Source organism: Apis dorsata, unplaced genomic scaffold (genome assembly GCF_000469605.1).
Source record: "Apis dorsata unplaced genomic scaffold, Apis dorsata 1.3 scaffold_50, whole genome shotgun sequence".
Classification (NCBI taxonomy): domain Eukaryota; kingdom Metazoa; phylum Arthropoda; class Insecta; order Hymenoptera; family Apidae; genus Apis; species Apis dorsata.
The window spans coordinates 882,577-898,325 of NW_006263351.1; the positions used below are offsets into that span (position 1 = coordinate 882,577).

Here is a 15,749-nt window from a genome sequence, read left to right on the forward strand (position 1 = left end):
TAATTTTATATATCACAATTTTTATTGTCACAAAAACACATTTATTGTCACATTTATAAAAAAATATTTAAAAAATTTAATTATCTGTCATCAAATATTTATAATTTATATCAAAATATCGATTTTTATAAATTTAATTTATATCAAAATATCATTATGCAACTATATAATTTTCCATATTCAATCATTAATAATCTTTGTTTGTTTGAATATAGAATTGTCTATCACAATAAGCATTTAGAAACCCATATAATTAAACCTTCGCATCTTTAATTATTCTGTATTTTATTTTATAATAGTTGATGATTGTTAATGGCAGGATTTCAAAACAATTCATTTAATCAATTAAAAAAGTGTTCAATGAATGGTCTCATTCAGGTCAGATTTTTTTTTTATTTATTTTTTATTTTTTCATTATTTTTCTTTTTTTTTTTAGGAATAAGAAGGAACAGAAAAAATAAAAATAATTCGTATAGATCTAACTCATATTCATAAATATTGATTTGTATGGTCAAATAGTAACCGGTAGTATGTTTTTCCAGTTGTCGTTTCTTCCGTTTGTTCCTTTCAATATGTTACATCTCGTTGTCTCTTTTTGGCTTTTTATGTATCTAAGTACGTGCCTCGACCAATAATACAATGCACGTGCGTTCATTCATAGAACGCTAACGTAGTTTCAGAGTACCGTGTACGGTTTAGTCGTAATCAAGACGCGGACACCATGAGTGGCAGCCTATAAATGACACGTATGCATAGCATACGGTCATACTCATGACCGTATCATATTGTCAATTGTTTGACTGACATCCCATTTACTCTTATATGTATATATACGAGTAGAAATGACTTTAATATCTGTAAAATAATTGATTTTATTTCACATTAAAATTTTATTAATGTATGCTTACATTAATTTTTTTTATATTTTATGTTTTAGGAAAATTTTTATTCTAAAATTTTATTAAACTAAAATATAGAAAATTAAGAATTGACAAAGATTCAGAACATATCGTTATTAAAATGAAAAAAAATATTTGCGGATTATGAAATACAATCTATATCACAAGGTTATTCTGAGGATACACACAAGAAATATATAGCATTTAAAATATACATATACATATGTATATATTTAATTATGAATAACACATAATCGAATAAAATATTACAAAGATAAGGAATTTATATTTTCATTTTTAACAATATTTTTTATTATTAATATATATTTTCTGTATTTCAAAAATTTCATTGTTTATCTCACAAAAAATATAAAATCAATATAAGAAATAATTTTTTGTCTATTCTCAGGTACGAAATTGGAAACAAGTTGAAGCAACATTCATAGACAATATTTTTATTATATCGAAATGCAACAATAATTTTCCACGATTTCCTTGAGTTTTCATTTGTTATACAAAATAATTGGTCAATTTTACATATTTTAAATAGTTGGTTAATTTTCCGGTATTAGAAATAGCCAAAATAATATTGAAAAAAATGTACATATTATATAAATATTTCAAAAAAATTCTCCAAAATTCTAAAAATTATCATTTGAGAAAAAAAATGATAATATTAAGTAATTTACTGCAATAAATTGATAAGCTAAATTGATAAGCTAAATAATTGTCTATCACTTTTTATCATCATTTACGATAAACAACAAGGTAACATCATTTGTACATTACATTATTTGTACATGATTTCATGAATTATATGATTCAAATAAATGGAATTCATTGTTTAATTGAAATTCTAATATTCATTCAATAGCATATAATAATTTTTTTTTCGTACAATCACATTATAGAAGTTTAAAATAATCGAAATTAGAAACATTATGTAATAAATATATTGTATTGTAAGTAAGAGTTGTTTACAAATAAGAATGCAATTTTCAAATATTATTACAATTCTATGATTGAATCGACGATTGATTTTTTGGACATGCATTATGCATAAAAGTAACATATAAAAAGGATATTTTTTTCCGCCACGGAATATTTACATTTATTTCCTGAATACGCTTTCTATAAGTGAATGAGTTTCATTACTTATCAATATTAAAATATTCTAACATATCTAATGTTAAATTCTGACAACATAACAATGAATCATCAAAATTATCGAAAAAATAAGTTAAGACATATGAAATATGTTTATCTATTAGTGTAATATCTGAAGACCTTTGAACATAGTTGTCATCAGACAAAGAATACAAAATGCATTGCAAAATTGCTTTTTGTAACAAAATGCGTAATATCAAATATGATATTATTTCCACAAAATTATTGGCTGGATAATTATATATTACGAATTAAGTAATTAGATGAATTGAGTAGTAACTTTTGTTTTTAATCATATGACGTAGATAAGAAATAGTCAGTAATAGTATGAGTACTAAACGGTAAATTGTAGACGTGACTATCTAGTTACGAATAGACTTATTTTCACAATTGGTGTCATCGAAATTGTGGTCAAACAACCGCTGTGACCATCTTGGCACAAATTCTCAATTGAGAAACTACTAATAAATTTATTAATATTCCTATAAAAATTTGTTAGTTTTTAATGAAAAATCTTAATATTTTGATAATCAACAAATAAAGGAAATATTTCTCGATGCAAAATATGCTCGATTCTTTAAAAAATTAAATTTTTAAAAATTTTTATTCGATCAATTAAATAAGAACCATAGGATTTTATTGAAACTTGTATTACATTTTTTATATTTTCTCCCATTTAATTGATATCATTATTTTATTCAAATTATATTTTTTCATTTCAATTAAAATTATATAAAAGAAATTTAAAGAACTAATTTGAAGTAAATTAATAAACATTTAAAGTAAATTCTTAAAGTGATTGTGCAAATGATTTGCGACCTTGTCCTGTTCAGGTGAATACCTGAACTGCATAATTTGTATCGATCAATATTTCATTGAATAATTGTTAAAATAATCTTGTTTTTATATATGTTTATATTTATATTCTTGCAATCTTATCAATGATTAATAAATTTAATACAAAAATATAACTTAGATAACAATATTATTAATAAAAATTATGTAATAAACTTATATTGTTTCTAATACCAAATAAAAATATTAATTGGTTTAATATGAAAAATAAGTACAAATTAATTAATATAATACATGTATATATCCAATATTTTTTGAGCATACCAGTTATAATTATTTTTAATGATATTTACTTAAATCATAACTTAAATCAAACTTGAAAAAAAATATATACATATAAAATAATTAAAAATATATATAATGTATTTCTATATATTTTTAATAAATAAAATAAAAAAATATCTATAAAAATAATGAGAAATGCTTAACATTAATATATGATTTATAATATTCTAATATTAATATTTTATTATTCGTATTAATTCATAATAATATTCATATTATTATTATTCATATTTCCCATTAAAAATTATTATCAAACTAGTTATCATCTTATGAATCTAACTCATGAACTCATATAATATTATGTTTTTTTTTTTTTAACTTCATCTAATATTGTTAGATTGGAAAATAATATCAATTTATTATGTAAAATAAATAATAAATAAATTTAAAGATAGGATATACTTTTATATACTTCGTTTATCATCATCATCATTATATGTATCATATTATAATATTTAATATCGATATATCATATATTTTGCTTGAAAGTACTTGAAATTCAGTATTTGCAAAAGCACTAATTATCAAACTTATATATATCATATTACATTTATGATTAAATTATGATTAAATTAAATTCATTTGTAATATAATAAAATTGTCATTTTATTTTTATCAAAATTTTATTTGATCTTACAACAAAATTAAAAAATTAAACAGCAATTTAAGTAATTATTTGAATAATAAAACTTTCATTTCAAAAATAATTGTATTTTAGAGTTTTTATAAATTATTTAATATAAAATAAGATAACTTTATATATACATATATATATAAGATTTTATATATAAATATTTTATATAATAATTATTTATATATAATTATTATATAATTTTATATATACATATATATATAAGAATACCATTTTAAGATTTATTATTTTTTCCATAAAACGACATTCTTCTTAGTCTGTATAATTTTCTGAGACTTCCATCATTTCGCAGAAAACTACTTCTAATTCCAAGTAATAAGCTTCCGACGAAGAAACCAACAATTACGCAAGAAAATTGACAATGATGCAATAGAAATCTCAAATTGTATATACTTCATAATCATTTCATGATGAAAAGTTATTACAATATTATTTTTAATTTTGAATTTAATCTTTTTTTTCCTGAAGTTCAAAATTTTGTTAAAAAGCAAATATTATTTTTATATTTTTTAAAATTATATAAAAATAAAGAAAAAAAGATATACACAATGAAATTTTATTTCTTATATTGCAAAACATATTCTCAATATTTGAAACATATATATAAATATGTTAAGTTGTTTTTAATATCTCTTTCTATTATTTCTCTGATTTCTCTTATTTTTTCGACCGTTTCTTTTACGTCTTTGATCAAGCAATTTACGTGCTTTTAGAATTTGTTCTGGCCGCTTCAATTCATTATTTCTTTTAATTTTTTCTTTTATCTTTTGATTGTGTCGCGCCCAATGTGTATTAGCTATTGTTTTCACTAAAATATATAGAAAATTTATATTTATATATATATCATACATATGCTAATAGATATTACTAAATAATCCAAATGACATCTATACATACATTTCTGTATTTGTGAAGATTCTTCTTCACTGTTATCGTCATTTGTAACATCAACTTTGCTTTTTTCTTTCCAAGTTGAATAACGATTTGATTTATAACTAGCAGGTATCCAAACTCCAGACTCAGTTCGTATTTTACGAACATTTTGTTCCTGAAAAAAATTTTTCTTTCAAGTATTTTATTTTCTATAAATTTATTAATAATTTCAAATTACGTACATTGTTAATAGTAATTATTTTCTTTTTTTTACGATCCCATTTTTTAATTTGTGTTTGTAATCGTTGAGATTCTTCATTATCAGCAGTTAAATCCATTTGCACTTTTTCTGCTTCCGTATTAAAAGAATTAACTGCTAAACTGTAAGAATATAATTAAATATAATATATATGCAATAAAAATATTTATTTTATTATTAAAAGCTTACCCTTCTTCTGTATGTTTATCGGGAGCGTAATATGGAATGAAAAATTCTTCATCTCGTATTATTGATCGTTTTTTCTTTTTACGTTTATACAAATCATCGAGATTTCTTTTCTTTGGAAGCACAATTGTATTAAATGCTGTATTGATTTCATCACTTGTACTTGATGGAAGATCCACTGTTCTTGATAAATCTATAATATATACTTTCAATTATTAGATTACAAATCTATATTAATGAAATTTGTATTAAATAATTTGTTTATTAAAATTTGTATTTACCTTCCGATTTTTTTTTAATTTTTAATTCATCTACTTTTCTGCGAAAATTTATAATATTTTCTTTGTGTAATGTACGTTTTTTTTTCATAACCTGATAATCAATGGAAGATGTCTTTGCTCCAATTTCAAATATTGTCTGAAATATTTATATTTAAAAATTAAATATTATGTAACTATGTAATTATGATGTAATTTTATAATATGCATACTCCTTGTGGTCTGTAATTTACTATTTTTGATAATAAATTCATAGTATTTGAAGAAACATCAGAATATTCTGGTATAACTCCTGCTTCACTTATATGTAAGTCTTTTACTCTTTTAATACTTTCTGATGATGCTGCAGGTCGTGATCGAATATATTGTTTATATGCATTACTGCAAACTTTTTCCATATTTTTCTATGTATAAATTTAATAAAATAGAAATATAAAATCATTAATAATATTTTTTTAAATAATTACATTAAAATACATACAAGATCTGTGGAACAATTATGCCAATTTATTAACTCTGCAAGTTCTTCTTCTATCATTGCTTGTGGCATTTTACCAATAATACCATCTGTATTTTGTATGGATCCAGAAGATGGTACAATATGTAATGAACGTCCAAGAAAAAGATGTAAATCTAGCAAATAAGCATATTCGTCTGGACTAACAATATTATATGCAGTACCAGTACGACCTGCTCGTGCACAACGACCTAGATAATATGAATACTATATAAGATATATATTTCATTATATTATAATATATAATTATTATTATATATATTATTATATATAATTATTATTATATATATTATTATATATATTAATTATATTATATGAGAGAAGATATGGAGCCAGTTCATTACTCTATAAATAATAATTTTAATAAAAATAAATGAGAAATATAATTTTATATAATTTAATATAAATATTTTTTTATAATTACATAGAGAATATATGAAGATTAAGTTTATTTTTCTAAACAAAAATATATATTTTTTATTCTGTCATTTATTTTAATTGATAATCTATGCTGAAAATATACTAAGAAAAAGTTTTAACTCATAAAAGAATATAAAAGAAACCATTAAAAGTTAAAATGCATTGTTGCAGCAAATATTTTAATTTGATTTTTGCAAAATTTTTTATAAGAGAAATAAGAAATATGCAAGTTCTTTCCTTTTTTGCTTTTTTTAAATATAATAATAAGTTTTACAATTCAAATTAAAATATCTTTTTAACTATTAATTTTTTATTATAAATTTAATAATTTTTTAATAAAGTAATAATATTAATTAATGTATTAAAAAATATATAATTTCATTTAAAAATCTATAATCAGTACAATATAATCATTTACAATCTTCGTTTTCATGTCGTTTTCATGTCAGTTGCATTATTATAAAAAATCATCATGCCAAATTATATTTTGTTTGAAACTAATCAATTTTTATCTCAAACATTTTTCAAAATCATTACTTATAAAATAATTGAAATATTTAATTATATGTTTTAGCTTATAAATTAACATCTAATTTAAAATATTTACTTACCTACTCTATGTACAAAAAGTTTTGATTTTGCAGGAAAATTAAAATTAATTACATTATCTAAATGTGGAATATCTAAACCTCGTGCTGCAACATCTGTTACTATTAAAACATGGACTTTATTAGTTTGAAATTTAGCTGCATTTATTTTTCGAGCTGATGCATCCAAATTTGAATAAATATATGTATTAGAAATTCCTGCTTTTTCTAATATCTATTAATGAAATATGATTATTATATATGAAATAGTATATTAATATTAAATTACAATAATTAATATTAATTGCAAACATCAATTTCATACCTGATGAATATATTCAACATGATGCATTGTTGCAGCAAATATTACTGTTTGAGTATTATTTTTAATAACATTTTTTAATAAACATAACAATATTGCTAATTTTTGTTCTGGTCGACTTATTATAAATGAAAGTGTTAATTGTTCTGGTATTTTATTTTCTACATCTAAACGTAATAAAACAGGATCATTTAAACCAATCTTTGCAAAATCTACTAAAAGTTTAGGTAATGTTGCAGAAAATAATAATGTTTGTCTTGATTCTGGTAATCTATTTATAATTTCATTAATTTGTTCACCAAAACCCATTTCAAATAATCTGTATAATATAATTTATAAATTAATTTAATAAAAAAAAATTATAATTTAAAGAAAACATATATATATAAATATTCACCTGTCAGCTTCATCAAAGACTACATACTCTATATTATTTAATTGTAAATCCATTTCTATGCATATATGTAAAAATCTTCCTGGTGTTGCTATTAATATATCAGGATTTCCATGAATTGCACTAAATTGATTTTCCATATTATCACCACCCAAAATTATAGTTGCTTTTAATCCTGTAAATCTGCCTAATTCTTTTATGAACTTCAATGTCTGTAATGCTAGTTCTCTAGTAGGTGATAAAATTAAAGCTCTTGCACCAGCTTTTGCTTGTCTTGTTTTAAGTTTTTCAAATAAAGGAATTAAAAAACAAGCAGTCTTTCCACTACCTGTTCTAGCCATGGCTACTATATCACGGCCTTCTAAAGCTAATGGAATTGTCTATAAAAACATTACATATTTTATATCATAATAATCATACAATAATAATCAAATATAATAAAATAAAAAATAATCTATTAAATTATATGCCAGTTATAAATAATATTATTCATTTATAATTATAATAATTATAAATATTATTCATTTATTTTGATTAAAATCAGTTTACCTTTCTTTGTATAGGTGTTGGTATTTTATATCCACGCTTCAATATTCCTTTTAATATAGGAAAACTAAGGGCCATAGATTGAAATCCTCCTGATTTTTTATATACTTTCTTCTTAATATTATTAATTTCATTTTCTTCATCATTATCATTTATTTCTTTTGGATCAGCAAATCCCACAATATTTATATTTTTCATTTTCGAGATTTACAATTTGCTTTGATAACAATACACATGTAAATATTAACCTTAAAAATATAAAAGTAAGTATATAATGTAATTTTTTACTCTTTTTATAACTATAATAATTTTAAATTGTAAATATTTCCAATTTAATAATTATTATAAAAACTTCTATTGTATATTGTTAGATAAAAATTCATTTTATAATTATTATCAAAAAATAATTGTCTTCTTTGTTATATGTATTAAAAGGAATTTATAACTAATATCTTTAATTTCATAAAACTATCTGTATTAAAAATTATTAAAAATTTATAGATATTTCTATTTAAAATATTTATATTAAATGCATTTAATTCATTTACTAATATATTTAATATTATTAAATATAAAATTTAATTTTAAAGAATTGGTACTATTTAATATATATTCCACCATATTGTATATATGGTAAAGTCAGCCATTTTTGTGAAATCCGTCTTTTCTTGATAATTGAACATGAAGTAAGTGGAAGTTTTTCTATTAAAGAAGTATATCTATTAAATTAAATGCAATCATAAAAAATTATTTCAACATATTGCAAGAATATATTATTAAAATATTTCTAATAAATATGATATTAATCTTTTCAGGATCGGGCTTTGTGCATACAGTGGATATAAAATATATCCCGGTCATGGTAAAACCATGGTAAAAGTGGATGGAAAAGTATGTTTAATAATTAATTATTTTTTCTTAAATTATTATTAATATTTTTCTTATTTTTTCTTAAATTCTCATTATTACTATTTATTAATTTTTATTTTCTTACATTTATTCGATATCTCTAACCTCTATATTTTTTTAGACATTCACTTTCTTGAATTCAAAATGTGAATCTGCACATTTAATGAGGCGTAATCCAAGAAAAGTCACGTGGACTGTATTATATAGGTATATTTATTTTTAATTTTTTAAGTTTTTAAGTTTCAATGATAAAAGCTAGCCTCATCTTATAAAGTATAATTTAATATTATAGACGAAAACATAAAAAAGGACAAGAAGAAGAACAAGCAAAAAAAAGAACAAGACGTACTCAAAAATTTCAACGTGCTATTGTAGGTGCATCTCTTACAGATATTTTAGCAAAACGTAATATGAAACCAGAAATTCGTAAAGCACAGAGAGAACAAGCAATTAAGTAAGTATTGTTCCAAAACTTAAACTTTTGTCTCAATTTATATCACAATTATATCATTCAATTTAATCACAAAGATTAATTACACAATGAAAAAAATTAAAAATTTATAGACATCTGTTCCTTAGATATGATATATCATTTCATGTTTGATTTCAGAATGTCTTAGAATAAATGAATTGCTTCACCCAGAATTGTTATATTCATTACACTGTCTGGCTTTTGCGGGTTCATACAAATCTTATATATACATATAAATATTATTATATATGATATAATATAATTATTATATAAAATATAATATTTATATGTATACATCTTATATTTATCAAAATATATGTATATAAAATAAATTCTATTTTAGAGCTGCAAAGGAACAAAAGAAAGCTGCAAAAGCAACAAAGAAAGCAGTTGTACCTCCTAAAACAAAGGCTATTCCAAAACATAAAGCTGCAAAAATAACACAAAAATCAGCTCCACGTGTTGGAGGAAAACGTTAAATTTTAGCATTGTATAAATAAAAATATACTTTATATTTAAGTAATTTATTTTTTATTTCAATTTCCAAACAATATTTTCATCAATTAAAATACTGAGTACTAAGATATTTTAATTTTTGTTTTAAAAATATTCAAAAACAAAGATTATTCGAAACTTAACAAAATTTTTTGCAATTTAAAAAATTTTGATTCTTAAAACTTTTTATTATTTTTATAATTCGAAATTCAAAAAATAATTTGTATTAAAAACTTAAATAAAACGAAAATATTATAATGATATAAATTTATTTTTATTTAATTAATAATAATCGAATTCTAAATTTGAAAAACTTAAAAATCAAAACTTATTAAGATTTTATTTTTTAATAAATAAATATTAAAAAAAAAAAAGGTAGTTTCGAAACTTGATGAAAATTCGGGTAAAAATTTCGTGAATCTAAAAATCAAATTGTTAACGAAATTCAATAAAAATTTCATACAAAATAACTTTTAAACACATTATATTTGTTACAATTTTAGTTAATAAACAATTTCAACATTTTAATATAATAACAATTTTTTTATTTTTTCTTATTCAATTCTTTTTTTAATAGAGATAATTTTGTCAAAGCATCATCTCTCCATATACGTCTTTCTTTTAATTTTTCTAGTGGACACATCTCATTTAATTCATTGCTAATTTTTTCTGCCATTTCTCCCTCAAATTTAGGAACTGGACCAAATGTCATACTTACATCATAAATTGAATTTTTATACGTTTCACAATATTTTTTCATTCCTGAGAAAAATGCAATTAAATGATTTAATAAATTATTTTGCTTTTTAAGAATTTATATATACCTTCTGCATTTAAATGTGCTGCTTCAAATGCACCAAGAAATGCATATCGCATCCCAAGACCTTCACTCATAACTGCGTCTACATCTTTCGCATTTAATATTCCGTCAGCAACTAATCTCCATGCTTCATTTAAAATTGCATATCTAAAGTAAACAATATTTTTATATATTATTTATATACTATATATTATATAATATTTTCGATAAATATATAAAAAATATATAAAAAAGGAAAAGAAGATTATAAATTTAAAAAAATTTAAAAAGTTCATATTGTAAAAATGTTACATTACTGTATTCGATTAAGCACAAAACCATCAATTTCCCTAGTTAGTACAACAGGTGTTTGACCTATTTCAGTCATAATAGCTTTCACTTGCAATGGTATTTCAGCACGAGTCCAAGGAGCTGGCACAATTTCTACAAGTGGTACATAATACGGAGGATTTACCTATATTTAAAATAATATAATTAGTTATTTATTTTTACAAAATTTTTAAGTTGAAAGAATTTGTTTATAAAGATTTATACAGATTGTTTATACATTTTATAATTAATAAATCATAAATATTATAATTTAAAATGGGAAACATGAATATAAAAAAAATTTTTATAGACAAAATTAAATAGTTTCGAATAATGCATTAAAAGATGCATATGCATTACTTGAAACTATTTTATTTCATGAAACTTTGATTTATTTTCTAATTAATTTAAAATTATGATTTGACTTGATTATATATGAATATTTATGATATATACGAATATTGATTATACATAGTTATATTATATTATACTTATCACTATTATATATACTTATATATACATATAATTTAGTAATATGCATACATACCGGGTGTGATACAATAACTTGTTCACGATGTTTTAAATTTTCGCTTAATAAAGAGGGACGAAAAGTAGATGTTGAAGAAGATAAAATAACTTTATCATCAACTAAGTTATCGAGTTCATTATAAAGTTTAAGTTTTAATGGTAAATTTTCAGGCACACATTCTTGTATTAGCTTAACCCCTTTTACAACTTCGACTAAGTTAGTTGATCCTGTTGATAATTGATTAAATTAATTAATAATATATATTTTGAATTGTTTAATATTGTTTTTGAATTATATTATATAATATAAATTTTATGTATAATTATACATGTATATGAACCTTTAATCAATTTAAATTGTTGCTCCGCGGTAAGTGCACCTCTCAAAAGACCGCTATTTTCAAGATGCTTTAATTGCTGATGAATATCTTCAAGAGCTCGAGTGATTTGTTCTTTTACAATGTCATAAATAATTACTTCATATCCTACACTAGCAAAAAGCATTGACCAACTGCGACCAATTAAACCACTAAAATAAATTATTATTATTATGTTTTATTGTTATTATTTTATGTTATTATTTTATTACGTTATATTAATATTTTCGATATTCAATTTATATATTAAATTGAATTAATATTTTCAATATTATTATATATATATTTTATGTTAATTTGTTATTATAAATTGTATTATTTAAGTTAGATAAACTTAAACTTGGGATTTCATATATAAACATATAGCATTATGTTATGTTCGATATATTATTAAAAGAAGAGAAAATTTTATATAATTCTCTGTTGTTTACTATTTAACTTTTCTGTTATTATCTTATCAATTTAAGGGTATCAGTAATAGAATTTTTAAACGAATTATAATTTCAAAATAATTTTTAGATAAATATAATTCTCTTTTTTTTATAAATAATTTTCTTTTTAAATTTATAGTTGTATATGTTTATTAAAAAATACTTATTATATTATATGTATATATTATATAATTAATATATTATACATGATATTAAATGTGAAATTATAAATGTGAAAATATATAAAAATATTTAATAACTTTATAAAATAAGTTAATTGAATAATTATTGTTTGTTAAAAATAATTTTATTATAATAATATGAAATGATATAAATATGTATAAATCACTAAATCATCTTTAAATAAAAACTAGTTAATATTTTTAATTATTTTATATTTAATTAAATTTTATTACCTGCCAATTATACCAATTTTTTCATTCTTAAAAGACATCGTTGGCTCTCTGAATATCACTTTACAATATCGAAAGTTTACTGCATGAAGTTCGTACTTAAAGTGTTAATAATTGTATGTTATTCGTCACTATATATTTAGTATATAACTTGCATTCTTATCTCATAATGTACGTATATATATAAATATATATATGTGTATGTATATGTGTGCTTATAAGATAACTCCATCATCGATTTTGTAAAATATGATTATAATTAAATTCGATTATTATGTTTGATAGCTATTAATCATCTGGAAATTTTATATATATATATATATATTTATATAATTAATTATGTATAGAAAATTGAATGAAAAAAATAGATTAAAATTTAATTATTTATTTCTTATTGAATAAAATCCAAAGATATAAATTTTAAAATTGGAATTCATAATATTAAAAATTATATATTTTTAAAAATGAGTATTATTTACGCATATATTTATTGAATTGTTTATTGAATCTAATCAGCGATTATATAAATAAAGTATATCATTCGTAAAATTATAGATAATATACATTTTTAATCTTGCATAGAAATATTCCAAAGAAAACATTAATTTCTAATTAAATTTTTATTTATTGAAAATAAGTTTGGTTTATGTTTCATTTAGAATTATAGTTTTATGAAATACGAAAATTTATATCAATATTGGGTTATATTTATAATTTATAATTTTAACAATATAAATTTTTAAAATTAAATTCTTAAAATTAATATTTTTTAAAACTCATCAAAATCTAAGTAATTGATAAAAAAATATATAAAAAATAAATATTCTCATAATCTAATTTTAATCAAAAGATATTCATTTATTTTATTTGTAAATTAAATATAGTCGATATTTAATTATTTATTATCTAATTATTTATAGAAATTCATACAATTATTCATACAAAATTAAGAATTTATATAAAATATATTGAACTCAACATTAGAATTGAATTTGAGGATTCAATAGATTGTTAATATTAATATTCTCGCGGAAAATTAATTTTTAAGAATGATTAATTTTTATATGGGGAAAAACCTACCATATCTGATCAAGGTTATATATGCTGACGCATTATTAGGATAAATAATTTTAATGTTCGGTGAGTGCATGAACGTCGTATAGAATTGATACGTAAGAGTTGTACTCAATTTAAAGTTTGTTTTATTTTTATATTTTTTAATATCTAATATGTTAATTATTTCTAAATATTTGAATTAAATATTTATTTAATTGTGTAATAATTTTCTAATAACATAATGCCTGAAATTTATGAGAATTATACAACTTTAAAATCTATCTCTGAAGACCAAAATTTTTTTTCTTATGGATATGGTAATTATCAATTTGTTTTTAATTTTTATAATTAATTTTATTTTAAACAAATATTTTACAAAAAAATGAAATTTTGCAAGAGTAAATAAAAAAAATATATATATTATTATATATATATATAAATATATATATTATATATATATTATTCTTTTTAAGTAATGAACAATCAAGATATTTGTAGTCCACTCTATGGATCTCAAGGAACAGCAAGTATTAATTCACCTATGTCTACTGTATTATCATCATTATCGGATACTGAATTTTTATCATTAAAAGATGCAATAAGTATATTTTGTAATATTTAATTTTTTTATATTAAAATATTTTAAAATATATTTTATTATTTTTCTTTAAGTTATTGAAACACCATATATAACAATTTTGGAGCAACCAGTAGATAAATTTAGATTTCGATATAAATCAGAAATGGTAGGAACACATGGAAGTTTAATGGGATCAAGTAGTAATAATAATCGTCGTAAAAATGCACCAACAGTACAAGTATATATATAATTATAATAATAGTTATTTGACATTATTTAATATTATAATATATAATTTATTAATAATTATTTAATATTAAGAATAAAAATATATAATTTTGAACTTTTAAAAATTATATAAATAATAAATAAATAACTTCAATATTTTATATAGTTACATAAATATCCAGATAATGCAATAATACGATGTACATTAGTTACATCTGATGAACATCAAAGAATTCCTCATCCACATAAATTAGTCCATAGAGATGGTCTGGATTGTGATGATCCACATGATGTTAAAGTATCTGCAGAAAATGAATATATTGCAACGTATGCTATAATATTTATTCATTAATTTCATAAAATTAAGATTTATTAAAATTAAATTATTAATTATATTTATTATTTTATCCTTATTTTCTATTTTATTTTATTTACTTATCATTAATATGTTATTTAGATTTCATGGAATGGCAATTATACATACAGCAAAAAAATATATTAGAGATGAACTTATAAAAAAGATTAAAAAGAATACTTTGGAAATGAAGAAACGCGAAAATATAAATGCTACCCTTAGTACTATAGAAGAAGCACATGTATATTATTTTATCATTTATATTAATAATTATATTGTAATTAAGTCTTAAATCAAATAATCATTTTATTTTAAAGATTAAATCTGATGTAGATCGCTACCAAAAATATGTGAATTTGAATAGTGTTGCATTATGCTTTCAAGCATTTATTTTGGATCAAAATGAAATTATGAGACCAATAACAAATCCTATATATTCACATCCTATTAATAATCTCAGTAAGTAAAAAAATAAATTTATTTAGATGTAGATGATTTCATGATTTGTTGTAAAATAATCTATATATATATATATA

At 20.5% G+C, this 15,749-nt stretch overlaps 4 protein-coding genes and 1 non-coding gene across 9 annotated transcripts in view; 3 read left to right on the forward strand and 2 right to left on the reverse strand.

Annotated features, from left to right (window-relative positions):
• Positions 1 to 4,400: 4,400 nt before the first annotated feature.
• Positions 4,401 to 8,517, reverse strand: LOC102675892 (ATP-dependent RNA helicase DDX54). The gene is made up of 11 exons (XM_006608878.2): positions 8,244 to 8,517; positions 7,698 to 8,074; positions 7,304 to 7,619; positions 7,003 to 7,213; positions 5,936 to 6,162; positions 5,667 to 5,858; positions 5,458 to 5,593; positions 5,180 to 5,369; positions 4,974 to 5,112; positions 4,756 to 4,906; positions 4,401 to 4,666 (listed from the first exon to the last, which is right to left on the reverse strand). Exons 1-11 carry the CDS (start codon positions 8,436 to 8,438, stop codon positions 4,482 to 4,484), a joined length of 2,319 nt encoding a protein of 772 aa, XP_006608941.1. The 5' UTR covers positions 8,439 to 8,517; the 3' UTR covers positions 4,401 to 4,481.
• Positions 8,518 to 8,804: 287 nt separating this feature from the next.
• Positions 8,805 to 10,140, forward strand: LOC102675754 (60S ribosomal protein L24). 2 transcript variants are annotated; one of them, XR_004151676.1, is made up of 6 exons: positions 8,805 to 8,926; positions 9,056 to 9,131; positions 9,271 to 9,356; positions 9,442 to 9,603; positions 9,760 to 9,828; positions 9,965 to 10,090. XR_004151676.1 is itself a non-coding variant. In XM_006608877.2 (5 exons), the coding sequence occupies exons 1-5, from the start codon at positions 8,922 to 8,924 to the stop codon at positions 10,098 to 10,100; spliced, it is 465 nt and encodes a 154-aa protein (XP_006608940.1). In that variant the 5' UTR covers positions 8,805 to 8,921; the 3' UTR covers positions 10,101 to 10,140. The 2 variants fall into 2 exon arrangements, 1 of the variants encoding a protein (XP_006608940.1); XM_006608877.2 differs by lacking the exon at positions 9,760 to 9,828 and having other exon boundaries at positions 9,965 to 10,140.
• On the forward strand, positions 9,712 to 9,840 carry LOC116186744. Its single transcript, XR_004151747.1, has one exon. It is a non-coding gene; the product is annotated as a small nucleolar RNA SNORA79 (small nucleolar RNA).
• A 436-nt stretch (positions 10,141 to 10,576) lies between the features above and the next one.
• Positions 10,577 to 13,174, reverse strand: LOC102675628 (lambda-crystallin homolog). The gene is made up of 6 exons (XM_006608876.1): positions 12,998 to 13,174; positions 12,115 to 12,302; positions 11,793 to 12,001; positions 11,233 to 11,390; positions 10,941 to 11,083; positions 10,577 to 10,878 (listed from the first exon to the last, which is right to left on the reverse strand). Exons 1-6 carry the CDS (start codon positions 13,033 to 13,035, stop codon positions 10,661 to 10,663), a joined length of 954 nt encoding a protein of 317 aa, XP_006608939.1. The 5' UTR covers positions 13,036 to 13,174; the 3' UTR covers positions 10,577 to 10,660.
• Positions 13,175 to 13,997: 823 nt separating this feature from the next.
• The window catches only part of LOC102675208 (nuclear factor NF-kappa-B p100 subunit), a 5,959-nt gene continuing 4,207 nt past the window's right edge, over positions 13,998 to 15,749 (forward strand). The window contains exons 1-6 of one of the 4 annotated variants that reach the window (XM_031514744.1): positions 13,998 to 14,134; positions 14,524 to 14,652; positions 14,723 to 14,868; positions 15,025 to 15,185; positions 15,316 to 15,454; positions 15,531 to 15,672. In XM_031514744.1, coding sequence (XP_031370604.1) covers positions 14,128 to 14,134; positions 14,524 to 14,652; positions 14,723 to 14,868; positions 15,025 to 15,185; positions 15,316 to 15,454; positions 15,531 to 15,672 — 724 coding nt within the window. In that variant the 5' untranslated portion in view covers positions 13,998 to 14,127. Of the gene's footprint in view, positions 14,368 to 14,523; positions 14,653 to 14,721; positions 14,869 to 15,024; positions 15,186 to 15,315; positions 15,455 to 15,530; positions 15,673 to 15,749 lie in introns of all 4 variants that reach the window. The other 3 variants (XM_006608872.2, XM_006608873.2, XM_006608874.2) reach the window with 3 other exon arrangements.

What these genes read in the sequence shown, in the direction of transcription:
- LOC102675892 (XM_006608878.2), bottom strand. Translation starts at nt 8,438, where the DNA reads ATGAAAAATATAAATATTGTGGGATTTGCTGATCCAAAAGAAATAAAT. An exon ending in GTCTTTGATGAAGCTGACAG is followed by an intron (nt 7,620 to 7,697) that starts GTGAATATTTAT and finishes TATATTATACAG; the next exon opens with ATTATTTGAAATGGGTTTTG. An exon ending in ATAATTGTTCCACAGATCTT is followed by an intron (nt 5,859 to 5,935) that starts GTATGTATTTTA and finishes ATTTATACATAG; the next exon opens with AAAAATATGGAAAAAGTTTG.
- LOC102675628 (XM_006608876.1), bottom strand. Translation starts at nt 13,035, where the DNA reads ATGTCTTTTAAGAATGAAAAAATTGGTATAATTGGCAG. An exon ending in AAAATTGGTATAATTGGCAG is followed by an intron (nt 12,303 to 12,997) that starts GTAATAAAATTT and finishes AATTTATTTTAG; the next exon opens with TGGTTTAATTGGTCGCAGTT. An exon ending in AGCACATTTAAATGCAGAAG is followed by an intron (nt 10,879 to 10,940) that starts GTATATATAAAT and finishes CATTTTTCTCAG; the next exon opens with GAATGAAAAAATATTGTGAA.
- LOC102675754 (XM_006608877.2), top strand. An exon ending in ACGTGGACTGTATTATATAG is followed by an intron (nt 9,357 to 9,441) that starts GTATATTTATTT and finishes TTAATATTATAG; the next exon opens with ACGAAAACATAAAAAAGGAC. An exon ending in CAGAGAGAACAAGCAATTAA is followed by an intron (nt 9,604 to 9,964) that starts GTAAGTATTGTT and finishes ATTCTATTTTAG; the next exon opens with AGCTGCAAAGGAACAAAAGA.